General features: G+C 43.4%; 1 protein-coding gene across 2 annotated transcripts in view; it reads left to right on the top strand.

The window, feature by feature from the left end:
• Positions 1–4,062: 4,062 nt before the first annotated feature.
• Positions 4,063–13,927, top strand: part of COL24A1 (collagen type XXIV alpha 1 chain) — a 125,063-nt gene continuing 115,198 nt past the window's right edge. For both annotated transcript variants that reach the window (XM_059854159.1, XM_059854158.1), the window contains exons 1-2: positions 4,063–4,223; positions 9,784–9,845. In XM_059854159.1, coding sequence (XP_059710142.1) covers positions 4,168–4,223; positions 9,784–9,845 — 118 coding nt within the window. In that variant the 5' untranslated portion in view covers positions 4,063–4,167. The remainder of the gene's footprint in view (positions 4,224–9,783; positions 9,846–13,927) is intronic.

Below are 13,927 nucleotides of genomic sequence, written 5' to 3'. Positions count from 1 at the left end.
CTGGAGTCTCTGCCCTGTCTTGTGGTTCGCTAAGACTCTTCTGTTTCTTGCTCCTGGTTGAATATATTCCCTTGTTTGCTTTAACTAAGTATCTTAAGGAATCTCACTAGTCTATGTAGTTATTTGTGGCTTGGCACTTTTGTCAGTCCTGACCCTACCATGCCATTTTTCTTGCTCTGTGAGCAAGGACCTCTGGTCCCCTGTACCCACAGCATCTCTCCTTCCCTCTCTCAGCTCCTTCCCGTCACAGGTTTTTGTGTGTTGGTCTTGTGAGGCAGGAAAATCCTCTCCACTCCGAATCCTTCAGAATGTAAATTGATGTTAATTTTCTCTTTAGTTTCTTGGTAGGAAATTAGAAGGGATAGGATTAATCCAAGTAGTCATCAACTGTGCTCTTTAAAGGCATTTCCAGATTTTTGGCATATTCAAAACTCTCAGAAGGTAACAGGCATAACTAGAGAGAGAAGACAAATGCTCGTCATAACAATTTCTTTCATTTTCTGCAAAGAATAGGCAAGTCTAATGCTTTCAGACCTGGAGTCCTCCTTTCTTCAACTTTAGCCAGTTGTTGTCAAAGACATGCTGTAATCCTTTCCATTTCTTGTATTTCTTAATCACATTTGATAACTTAGTAACTTTCTTTAACCAGAGCAACGTGTTAAACTTTTTTTTTTGGCTGCCACAGAGTATTCTAAACAATTTTGCTGAACTAGGTTCCAGCAGTTCTGGTACGTAGCCTAACACCATATATTGTGGTGTGCAGAGAAAATCAGTTCTCCAAAAGGAACTCAATAGCAGTATGGACCTTTTGCCAAAAATTCCTAATTTTGGGACAGTACCAGGAAACTTGTGTGGGTCCCATTTTGCTCCTACTCAATTCAAAGGAAAAGCTCCTCCCAATTGCAGGCTCCAGCACTCAGTCCTCACATTCCCATTTCACACATTTTCTTTCAAATTCTTTTTTTCCTTTATCTTTAAGCTGTGGCAAAACCCTTGCACTCTCCCGTGCATTTTCTGGAAGGCAAATCACAGATAGGAACCCTTTCCCTCATCTCTCACACTGTTTAAGAGTAGCTCCTGTTTTGTGCCCCAAAGCACGGCTGGAACTCAGCAGCTGTAATCTGGAGTGACAGATGAGCAAGTCAGATCATGAAAGGAGGAAAAAGCTGCTGGAAAAGGAGCAAAAAGCCAGAAGGAAATCTTGTAATCGTATCAGAAAGGCAAGAGTGATATCTCGGGAGAATTAATTTTGTATTTCAGTAATCCCTGAGTTTGCTTGCAAAGATGATAAATTTGAGATAGGCTGTGGACAAGCAGAAGATAGCAGATGTGGAAAGATGGGATCTTGGGACATTTGCCATAGGAAATGAAACTTCCAGCATTACTGTGTTGCAATTGGTGCTAATAGGTTTGGAGCTTGACCATGGCTTAGGTGTGTGTAAGTATACAGACTGCTAAATATAGCTCTGGAAATAAACACATGTAATCTGATAGCTTTAAACATAGTTGGTTTTCTTATTAGACTGTAAGAACACTTGGAAGAAGCAAGTATAATAATAGAACTGATACTGATTTTTGCCATGAAGCTTAGAAGAGAAGCAGCTCTGCAGGGTCCTATTATGGAAAGAAAGCAACTGAAGTGCAGAATAGCATCAGCCACTTCTCAAAAAACAGGAGTGCAAGATCTTCCAGACAGAGGAACACAGGGAAGGGGAAAAGGAGAATGCCTGGCACATTCCTGACCCATTTGTGGTTACGTGACACAGAGATGTGTGAGCTGTGTGCAGTGAGGCAATGGTAGGGCACAGGTAGCCCTTCCTCTGGCCTGTGCCTCCTCATGGCCAAAGAACCTGTCCAAACAGCCTAAAGGCTGTGATCAACTCCAGCAGGGGCTGGAACAAGGACATGAGGAGCAAAGAGCCAACAAGAGTCCTACTTTGTGAAATTAGTTGGGTAGTTTTGAATATAGAAAACTGAACAACCAATGCTAGTTTTTAAACTTTATGCTGTCTTAAGAAACTGCATAATCAGGGTCAGCAAGCTTCATTTACACCCTGTGTGGGCAGCAGGCAAGAATCTCAAATTGTGCCTTCTTCAGTGCAAATGCTGCTAGAAAGGGAGATCTCTTTGTGCACAAAATGTCCCCAGCCCATCTCACCATGTGCAGCAGGATGGCTCCTGTACTTGTAGATGTGCATTGCAACAAGGGCAGGATTTATCCAGGGTCACTTTAGGGAAGAGTTCTCTCCCTAATATTCCTAAGGTTGATGCTAAAAAGTTAAGAAAACAACTATTTGTCTACTTCATACAGGCCATGTTACGTAAGAGACTGATAGATTTTAGGGAAGGGCACCAAACCAAATCAGTAACGCTCATGTGGTAGTTCATTGTAATGCTGATAAACAAAACCTAATAAAATACAATACTTCTCTTGTTGGAAGCCATTAAAGTGTGATTTAAAACAGAAAAGCTGACAAATACTTTATTGCTGAAGTGTCCAATATCTGCCTGGGCAGGCACCATATTCTCTTCAGTGAAAATATACATTTTCATATTTTGCTGTCAGTATGGCCAAGGTAAGGTCCATAGACAAGAAAGTAAAATGCTGCCAGCTTCTACCTTTGGCTTTCAAAAAGTGAAGTAAACAGGAAATCCCATTGTAGTCTATGAGAGTATACAGGTTCTGAATTATTTAAGATATTGAAAATTAATTTGAATTTGAAATCAAACACTCTGCTGTATTGCCTGAAAATAACTTTCTCCCCCTCTAACTCTGGGTTCCTACCCCCAGTAAAATTCAGCCCCTTAGGTTTGCTGTTGGTTCCCTCAAAATTCCCTCCTTCCCCCACATCTTTTTGCCAGTTTCTAGCTACCTGGATCACCCAGAGAAGTTCTTTTCAGCAAAGTGGGGCACCCTCAGTGACAACAATATCCAATTTTTATCTTTTACAGCCTTTCTTTTTCTTTTTGGCACTTCCATTATTTTCCGCTGGGAATATCTTTGGTTTTATTTCATGACATCTTTCTTCAACTTATCTACAACTGGAAGGTATTTGCTGTATGTCGTGAAGGTATTTGCATGATGTGAAATCTTCATTCTTGTAGTACCCAGAAAGAGATAAGTACCATAACCCTAACTCACATCAAATTTCTTCTGAAGTCCATGGAAGTTTTGCCTAAGTAAGTCTGCAGGACTCGACCACGTGTTTGCTGTAGAGTGTGTACTGCAACGTCTGGTATTGTTTAACTCTACCACGTTTGTTTTTAGTAACAGTTTGCATAAAGATGTCTTATGGGATAAAGTTACAAATAGGCTTTGTTGTGGGGACAAGGTAAGAAAACTGGAAATTAAAGCTAAAAAGACCTTTGTCTCTCGAGGAAGACAGTGAAGGGTGTCATATTTCTTTGGCATTGTAATGCTACTAAATTACATCTGCTCCTCAAACATTTTTCAGAGGGAGGATTTCTCGACCCAACTCCAATTATCCTGGAGATAGAAAACGTCCGGCGCACTCAGCTTTTTGTGTTTAGATCAATTCATCAACTCTCCCCGCCCGTCCCCAGATTTTAATTTAACTTGTAGCTTCCTGCCGCGTCTCCCCAGCTGGAGCCCAGCGGCATCCGAAGGCTCTTCTCGCCCTCCGGCTGCACCGAGGGCATCACCTGTCCCGGCGCTGCCGCCGCACCTGGGCCGGGCGGGGCCGGGCTCGGGCTGCGCGCCGGCGGCTCCAGGCGCGGCCCGGCTCCCCCGGCTCGGGGCCGGCTCCGGGTGCGGGTCGGCGCCCGGGGGAGCGGCGCGGGGCAGCGCGCACCATGCGGGGCCGCGGCCCGCCCCGGGGCCCGCGTGTGCTGATGTAATCGCCAGGCAGCCAGCGCTGAAATTCAACACCGCGGCGGGCGGGAGCTCCGCCGGTGCCGGGGCAGCGCCGCTCCGCCGCCGGACTCCGCGGGCAGCCGCGGGGCGCCCCCGCCGCCCGGCCCCCGGCGCCCCCCCCACCCGCCGCGCCCGCCCCCGCGGGCCGTACGCGGGCCGGGCCGCCCTCGGGCTTGCGCGGAGCGCGGCGGAGACCTCGGGGCCGGCGGGCTTTCATGGACAGGAGCTGACCCTGCGGCGGCGCGGCGCTCGGCTTTCCCTCGGATCTCCGCTGCCCGGGCAAATGCATACAAATGCATTTGGGAGCCGAGAGGACAAGGCGAGGACGCATCTCTCCCGCGGCGCAAACGTAAGCGGGAGCCGGCGAGACGGGGCGCACCGCACCGCCGCCCCGCCGCGGGGCCGGGCAGGGGATGGGGCTGCGGCTCGGCTCCCATCGCGGGCAGGGCACGACCACCCCGGCGGGCAGCGTCCCCAGCTCTACCTTCCGAGCGCCAGCCGTAACCCCGCGGGGTCCCCGGTGCCCCCGGCGGACCGGCGGGTTGCTGGCTGCTCGGACGGAGATCGCCTGTATCGCTGGCTGTCCCTGTCCCTCTCCTCCGCACCCCTGCTGTCGTTGTGGATGTGCTCTATCCCGTCCAGCACCCTCGTGTGGTCCTTCCCTCGCCCAGACCGGGCAGCCTGGCTCTGGTGCCCCCGGGGAGCGGGGACAGCCTGACCCGAGAGCCCGTGCCTCCTGATCCCCGAGGGGGAACGGGGATCCCGGGGCCCAGCATTCCCCAGTGCCCGCAGTAACCTGGCAGCTCCTGCGCCCGTTTGGTACCTAGCTAGTAAAACGCGGCACACAAGCAAATGCAAAAGCATGTAGAATTTAGGCTAAAGAGCTAAGGCTGCTCTCTTAATACCAGAGATAGCCAGATGAGCTGCTCTGTATTCACGTGTTTTTGCAATTGGCAGAGGTATTTCTGATGCATTCTCACCTGTGATGCTGTGATGCAAAGGTAGAGCTCTGTTCTCTACCGTTTACCTAAAAGCAGCCTCGGTAAAATGACTGAATTTATAGTTGTAAGGATATTAGAGAGGTTACTTATGTGTGTCTCTCTTTGTAAAGGACTGATTTTGTTCTGGCCATGTCTTAAGTTTACTGAGCCTTCTGAGCAGAACAGAAGGATTTGTTCAGTGTTGTAGTGAGGATTATGCTGCTAAAGTGTGCCTGATGTATAATCTGGCTGTACTTGAATGCTTGTGAGCAGTTAAGGGGCTTCCTGAGGGTCGCCTTCCTAGGAGATCTGTTTTTAATGGTTGTGTCTTTGGGACTTCAGGAATTGTCTGAGTGCAATTTCAAAGAATGGTTTTATTTTAAATCTTTAAAGGGGTATTGCTGATGGAGAAACAGAAATTGCATTATAGGAAAGAGGTACAGTAGCAGAGATGCAGTTTACTCTAGTTCAAAATATGAGATAGCTTCAGAATATATCTATATGCTTCTATAATATTTACCTCATTTACTTCTATAGAGAGCAAGTAACCTGGTCACTTGCCTGTATTAAGAAACAAGAATTCCTCACAAAAGGATCAGGCTTCCTTAGCATATGTCAAACCAGTAAATCCCTTGCAACTTCAACCACCTTGTCCTTGAAATACCATTAGGTCAGGCCTGTGCAGGGGTGTCTCTGCAGGTTAAATATGTAAAACAGCTGCATGGCTTCTAAATCTCTCACCCCATTTATTGACAGAATATTTAAAGTATGAGCAGCCTTGTGTCACCCTTGTTTCTTGCAAGCACCAAGTTGTAGTACATTTGAAGAATGATCTACAAAATGTACAGAGATGACAAACCCTGTGAAAGAAGAATATTTCACATTAGTAAGAATTCAAGTTATATTCTTTTTCCTTCATACAGGAAAAAAAATGGTGTGTGCTATCTGGAGAAGAGAACTAGTGTAAGCAATCAAGAGATTTTCTCCTAAAACTGTACTAAAATGTCTTTTCAATTTTTTTTTTCTTTTAGAAATACTAATAGAGTTGACTGTTCTTCTGGATGTGGTAGTTTCTCATTTTAAGCCAGATGCTGTCCAAATAATGGGCCACCAGGCAGGGAGTTTCCTCTCTCTGAACCCCAGTTCTGTTGTAGAACAACTCTCAGGGCAATGTTCCTCTACCTCTCACCTCATCTCGTATTTCTCCCATTTTCCATTCATTCAAATTGTGAAATTTGGCAAAGGATTCCTTGATGGCTAATTGGTGCCGTGTGTGACCAAAGGGCATGTGAGTGTCACACCAGAGAGGTTTTGCAGGCTGTTGTGTCCCCTCAAACTGTGTTGCTAGTAGGTCTTTTAAAATTTGGGAAGCAGCACTGGACCTGCTGACTAATTTAATTATAGTAGCAAAGAAAGTTATATTTCTTTTTATATCTTGAAAAATAAGTTTGAGAGTTGCAGGGCATCTCTGTCCACAAGGTGCTGTGACCTTTCCAAAGCCCTTCTCAAGCTTGATGGACCCAAACTGTGCCATTCCTCCTCAGACAGATCCAAGGAAGAAAGGAGTGGGGGGCAGGTGCTGGTGTTTAAACCATCATCCCTGGGGAGTGCAGGACTGAATGCACCTGTGGCAGTCACACTTCAGAGAGGTTTACTTGTCCTTCCTAGCAGCCAGCTGGTGGTATTTCTTCCTTTAAACTTGAGAGTTCTGAAACTAGGCTGGAATGGAGAGGATGCTGCTGTGCCCTGACCAAACCTGAGTTCTGTATGCTGCTGAGTAGTCTTCAGAGAGTGGAAGTTTTCATTGTAGCTTGCCACAACTTGCTTTGAAGCTTATCAATTTTCTCATCCATTCATCACCCCTAATGCAAAAAACCATGATGGATAGTTGCTGTCCACTCTGTAGGAAGAGGCAAATGGCCACAAGATGTCAAAGATAATCAGAAAGATAAACTCAATTTTAGTGGTACAATAGCTCAGTCACATTTGGTAGTGCCTTCCTCCAAAAGGATTCAATAGTGGCCCTCAGCATATGGTTGCATGTGCAATAGAGCAGATGAAAAGGTAGAAGAAGGGGAGGAAGTTTGAGAGCCCCCTTGGCTATGCCCTAAAGCCTAGGTATTGGAACAACTTCAGGTGTGATGTTAAATGGGGAAAAAAAATAGCCAGCATTTGGGTCAGCTGAAGTCTTCCACTCCACATGATTCTGCATTTTTCTATTGGTGTGTCTCAACATCTCCAAGAGCTGTGGACTCAGATGGGACAAGGACCCAAGCTTCCTGCAGCTATGGCAGATGATGGGTCAAGCCACATGCACATTATGCCTGGTGCTTAGTGGCTGTGCTGGTGTGAGAGTGAACACTGAGAACTGACTGTTCTGCAAATGTACAGAGTGGTGATCTCAACCAAGAGGGAGGGTTTGCATGGATTAGGTTGCACATGGCTTCATTTCCAAAAAATTTTCCTTGTGAAAAAAGATAGAAGGAAGTCTCACTTTTCTCACGCATTAGAGGACCCCCAGCACTATGGTTGTCTCTGGTCCCTGTTTTTTCTCTTAGTTGATAACTCATCTGTTCTTGTCATTAGCTGGAGAGCACTGTGTAAGCCAGTGTCTTTACTTCTCACTAAATGTTTCTGTATATTCAGTTTCATCTCTGAAATTTATAGCCCTGGGAGCATGTTGTAATTTCTTGTTTTCCTACATGGTTTGCTGGAAAGTGACAGAGGCAGGTACCTGACAGACACAGCTTTGTGCCTGGCTGCTGTAGTAGAAGAGGCTGTTGTAATATTAGAGGAGTCATCTTTGAATTTTGGGCTCTGAGGTTCTTTGAGCATCCTTATTTTGTAGCTAGCTAAAATGTTTTATGTGATTTTTAGTGGCAAATCCATTTTGCACCTTTGAAAATAATAAAGGTAAAATAAAGGGTGTCCAGTATGGACTTTTTCTGGCACAGCTGTCTCCTGTCACTGAGCTTCTCATTTGATCAAAAGATGATACATTGTGTGATGCAGAAACTTTGAACTTCAATTCTGGGCTTTAGAACTCTGAAAAAATGAACTGAGTGTCCTGTAGTGGGCGAGCTGTTTGGACAGCAGTCTGTGTTAAGCCCTTTTTAGGAGAGGCAGAACTGCTCCACTAGACATTTCATGGCTGTAGCAGGAGAAAGCTTGAAGGGAGGAATAGCTAGGGATTGTAGTGGTGGTTAATTAAAGAACATGTCCCGACAAGCATGTTGGGATGTGTAAGGCATAGTTTCCACCTTTCCCTCCCTCTGTGATCAGAGCTAAAGCATTGATGCATATTTTTGAATATCCTCTATGTTCTGTGCATTTTCTTCTGAAAGACATGATGTATCTACCATTTTACAGTGGCAATGATGACTATCGTGCCATTTTGTTCCTTAAATTATTAATTTGTTCTGTTTGCCAAAATTGAAGCTCTCACAATAAACAAATCCACTTGATAAAACCAGGCTATTGCTCTGTGGTTTTCATGTACTTGGATGTTTCTGAAATGTTTGAATTCCAAACCCTTTAAAGAATTACTAAGACTTTAACTAAATACCACTGTGTGTGTGTGTATGCACATGTACTTATGTATCTTTTCTTTCTGTTTAAACCATATGTTCCTGTATAAAGAGTGGTAGTGTTTTCTTCCTACTTTTTTTTTTTTTAATGTGAAAATCTGGCTAATTAGCTGGCAAAATTAGGTGACATGAAGTTATATATGTTTAGTTGCAGATATATTACTTTCAAATACACTTGAATCCAGATACTCAAGCACTCTTTAACCTGGTCCAGGAAACTTTTTTTAGTCACTCTATCATTCCATATTATGAAAAATCACTGAGGTTACAAATATTAATGAGCAAGAGGCTTGAGTGTAAGTTGATTAGTTGGTGTCAGAACTATATTTCTGATATTTTTGAAGTATTTCTTCTTAGAACTGAGTAAATAGAGGTTACTGTAATTGTTTCATGCATCTTTGCCTGGTTGTCCAACATTTAACAGAAAATGGATTTCTCATTTATTAAACGATTCAGTCACTGATAAGAGAGTGATTAGATGTTAATCTGGCTAAAATGATAATTAAGAAACAGTAGACAATCTGTTCTTAATCACAGTAAAAATGTAGTCTGTACAACATTCGACACTTCTAAAGTTATTTTGAATTTTGAGCACATAATCTAGATCAATCTTATGCATGTTTGTTGGAAAAACTGAAACACCAGTGTGCTATCAACATTATTTTCATACTAAATCCAAAACACAACACTTGAACAGCTACTAAGAGGAAAATTGTCTCACTGGCTGAAACCAGGGCTGTGAGCCTGTGATAACTGTCAGTAGGACACTCTTCTACTTGAGCATGGACTTGTAAGTTGAAGTGTGATGGAATTTTTTTTTTACTTTGTGAAGAGCAGGACTTGCTTGTAGCATGATAAAATTTTATAATACAGGAACAAAAGTTTGACAGAACATTTTCTCTTATGGAAAGATGATGTGATCTAGTGAGAAGACTGATAAGACGTCAAAAGTATCTAATAATCTCTGCAGGTATTAACTTGTCATTTATTTTATGTTTTTTTTATGATAAATTTTTTTTCTTTCCAGGAAGAAATTTACTGTGTAGCAGCATTCATATTTGAAAACTGCTGCAAGAAAATATAAAGCAGATGCAGTCATTTTATTAATAAAAAACAATGTAAAATCTATGTGCTATGTATGAGGGCATACACAACCTGGATCTTTGTGTGAAATGCCTTCTCAGTATCAGTGGGAAGTTGTTCAGTGTGATGGCTTTGATTCAGGACTTGCTGATGTCAGTGGTATTCTGCCATTTGGATCTTGAGCCAGGTTTCTAATTCCTTGGAGTTCCAAAACTGTAGATGTTTTCTCACATGCTTTTTCCCTTTCTTTCCCTTTTAGGAAAGCTCTCCTTTTCATTACAACATGTATAGCTGTGGGTGTTGCACAAGTACCCAAACAAGGTGAGAATGCTTCGTTTATAACAGGACATTTGTGTATTATGTTAGTAGATGAAAAGAGTAAATGGCTTTTGTAACTTGTGATCTTAGGTTCAGTTCATTAATTCATGTGACTTAAAGAAAATACCAATTACAGCATAATGAGAGCAAAAGTTTAAAGCACCAGTTTGGAAAAGATGACCTTTCGAAAATTACTCAGATTTTCTGTCTATGAAATTGCTTACATATTTAAGCAAGCTCTTCATAAAAAAGAAGCCTTGTACAGTGAAAAGGCTTTGATTGTGTCTTCACTGCAAGTGGGTGTCCTTGGGGGTGGCAAGCTATGACTGAGTTACCTTTGCACTTAAGGCAGGCAAACCACGGCACATAATACAGGCTGGCATTGCTATAGCAAACTGTGAAATTTGGTATTCATTTGGCTTTGCATTCAGATGCAGATGTTGTGAGGAAATAGGGTTGTCTTGTTTTTAGTTTCTTTTTCAATCTGCCAGCTGTTATAACAGCACCAGATGTGCAACTTGCTCTGGAGACTGCTGTGGGAATGATAGGTCCCAAAGTGGTGGAGGCCAACGTGCCATGTAGTCACTTATTTGCCATGAGAGTGGCAGCATCAGTTCTCCACCACGGTCCTCTGCTGTACAGGTGAAGCATAAGGCAGGTCATCCTTGGCTGGTGAGTGTGTAACTGCAAATACTCATCTGAATGCAAACAGATGGGTTGCGTGGTTAAGGCAAGACTCATTCCTGATAATGTTTTGCTAGAGCCCTTTGGGATATCTCAGCAGCCTCCCACCATTATTCTCACCAATGCGTTTTTCCTGCTTGTCATTCCCAGAGATTGGCAAAGTTTGATTTTTCCTCCAGTCATGGAGTTTTTGTTTTGCCTCCCCCCGTTGCCTTTGTAGTTTTGCCCTCCAGTGTTGCCCATTGCTTGCCTGGTAAGATTGGTTGTTGATGTTTCACATCCCGCTCAATGGGGGCCATATGCTTTTGTGATGATGGGATTTTCCTGGATTTTTATAATAGCTGAGCCAAGTTCTCACTGGAGGAGGGGCAGCCCTGTTAGATGTGTGTGGCCTGCCTGCTCCAGGCCTGCAGGGATGGAAAGGGAAGAAGCAGCTTTAGGGAGGCAGTTCAGTTTCCCAATGTAGTGGGAGCAGGTGACAGATGCCAGAGACAGCTGTGTGGGGACATTGTGAGGTCTTCATCCCTCCAGTCCACCCTCCTCCTCTGCAAAGAAATAAACCTTGTCTGTCACTCCTCATGTCCCTCAGCCTGAGAATTGCTTCCCACTGACCCTTCAGGTGAGGACTGTGAAAGCTGCAGGACTGGGGGTGCAGTAACACAGGGGAGTGGGTGGAGACTGAGTCTTACCTGCCTCTTGGCTGAGAGTGCCCCCATGCATAGAGCTTTGCAGAAATAGGGCAAAGCCTCTGCTCTCAACATGCTTATATTGAATTAGTTTTTATTTTGTTATCAGCAGATGGAGTTTCCTTTTTTTTCTATTATTATTTTGTTGTTATTGTTGTTACTGATATTCAACAGCATTTCTAGCCGTATGAGAAGCCTTAGTGAATGGAAGCTCCTCTCCATCCTTGATGCACAGGTGTCATACTTCACTTTATTTTCTTGAAGTGCTTGCTTGGGATCAGAATGATGCATTGAATCTTGATGAAACTTTCTTCCCATGAGTGAATTTGGTTCCTCTTGCGCTTTATTTGCACAAAGTGTAAACAAAGCTTGAAAAAGCATTTCAGAAGGAAACCTCCTCAGAAAAAACAGAGAGCATTTCAAGCATATCCTTCAGTTTCAGTATATAAGCTGCAGAGCTTCATTATTGCATTTGGGATGCTTAGTGTTTGTCCAGGAACAGGATTGCATGCCCACTAGGAACATGTTTACACCTTGGTTTTTAAACTTCCTTGGCAGTTGTATTTTGAAAAAAAGAATGTTATGCCAGACATGAAGATGGTAGCTGATTAACATGCCTTCTCTCCTGAGCTGAGGAGGCAGCCTCTGCATGCTTTACCGGAGAGGATCCATACACGTTGCTCAGTTTGGTATGCTGCTATAAATCATACACAGTAAAATACTTGGAAAGATACAGTCTCAGACTTTAGGAATAATACTTTGAGTGGGGCACAAGAACATGCAGAATTATGTGTATTGCTGGCTTTGCTATGCAGGTAATCTGATCTGGCATCCAGGAGAGCATTTGTTGCAGCCAGATATCTTAATGTACCCAGTTGCAGATGCATCATCACCTAGAAAATGGGCAATCTGAAGGGAAATTATTCTTGGTTCTGGTGGGGCTGATTGATGAATGGCCCTTTTTTTTTTCCCTTACCCACACTGGAAAAGGGAAAGGGAGAAATGAGTGTACTAAGATTGCTGAAATAGGGAGAGCATCTCGGAGATCCTGCCTTCAGAGTAGCCGTGAGCATGGAGCATCGTGGGAAATGAACAAGAGGGACTGAAGGGAATATGCATGTGAAACAATCCTATAGTCAAATCCCTTCATCCCTCCCCAGTTCCTTTGTGGGGTTATTTTTGTGCCACGTGAGGGTCAGAAGGCTTTTTGCCAAAGCTGGTGTAAAGTTTTGCCTTACCTCATGATGCAGTAAGGTTGTGAATTTTTAAAGATCTCCTAGAAGGTGGAAGGAAAGGACTTGACACCAAAAACCTGAAACAACCTTTCCTTCAAGAAGTTGAGCTGTTACAATTTGGGGGACTAATGGGTTGAATAAGCAGTAAGTGAAGACAGATGTTTTGCAGACATGAGGAAACAAAGAAAACTGACAACTGATAGGTAAAGCAAATAGTGATTGTCATGCTGGGAGGAAGAATGAGAGAGTTGCCTGCTCCCAAAATCCAGTGTGCTGCCAAGAGCTTCTGAAAGCCTTAAAATAAAATAAATATGCATGTTGGATCAGAAGTGAAATGACTGGCCAAAAAAGTTTGGAACAGCCTTTTGGCTTGACAGTGGGTTAACAGTCAGTGAGGAGTAATTCCTTTATACTTACTTTTTTGATGTCATTTTTCACACAATATTTATTTGTGCTTAGCTCTCTCAAGACCTGTCATTGTTTGCAGAAATCTATTTGCAGAATAGAAAAAAAAATCTTATTCGTCATCATGCTGATTATTTTCTTTAATAACTTTTAAACTATGTGCTCTTTTCAAATCAGAACTGCCAAAAATGTGACCATTTTGCTTGCAGTTTGCCTTTTATTAGTGATAGGCTTGAATGTAATTTTTAAGCTGACTATTTTACACCAGTTTAAGATTTTTATTTTACACTTGAATTTATACTTTTGATAGATCACATGCATTACTATTTTTAAATAAAAAATATGTAATTAAAATTTTTTAAAAATACAACTACTTGCCCAGTATTTCAGGTTAGGATTTTATACTTAGGCACAACCTTAGGTTAGACTAGCAGCTGTTCTCCTTGTGCAGCCAGCTGGCCCTGCCAGTGCACAGAACTAGTGGAGCAGTGTATTCTGCCTTGGGGACTATTTGCATGTGTAAGACTGCATTGCCCAGAGCTCAGGACCGGTGTTTCTTCCCAGCTTCCCTCCACAAGGGCAGTGCAGGCACAGCTTTCTCCTCCAGAGCTACAGGCAGACCAGGCAGGACGGGGTCTTGGCAGAGAGTGGTGGTTCATTAGCAGAGGCACTGTGCTTCAGAGCTCTACTAGAACCTGACCTCTATTATCAGCCTGACAGATAAAAATACAGCCATGGTGAATTAATTGCTCTGAGGCAAAACATCTTGAGAACTTGGCATACACAGGACTTTCTGCAGAAATACTCTTTCTCTGTACCTCCGTCTGCACTGGCTACTTGCCAGGATAGTCTTGGCCCGTCCGTGAATCTCAAACATGACTAGAAACACTACAAGGTGTGTAATTAATTTTCAAGATGTACAGTGTGTTCAGGTTGATGCTTTTGGTTCCAACTTATAAATCACTCTCAAGGAAATCTCAGGCACTTCTCATAATTTAGCACTGAAACTAAGCCAACATCTGTCTATTCCTGAAGTTTGCTATGAATACATTCAGTAAACAGAGAAAGGGAAACT

The sequence above is a fragment of the Haemorhous mexicanus genome, chromosome 9, assembly GCF_027477595.1.
Source record: "Haemorhous mexicanus isolate bHaeMex1 chromosome 9, bHaeMex1.pri, whole genome shotgun sequence".
Classification (NCBI taxonomy): domain Eukaryota; kingdom Metazoa; phylum Chordata; class Aves; order Passeriformes; family Fringillidae; genus Haemorhous; species Haemorhous mexicanus.
Note: the sequence above shows the minus strand (reverse complement) of the source record. Positions and strands in the feature narration are given on the sequence as shown.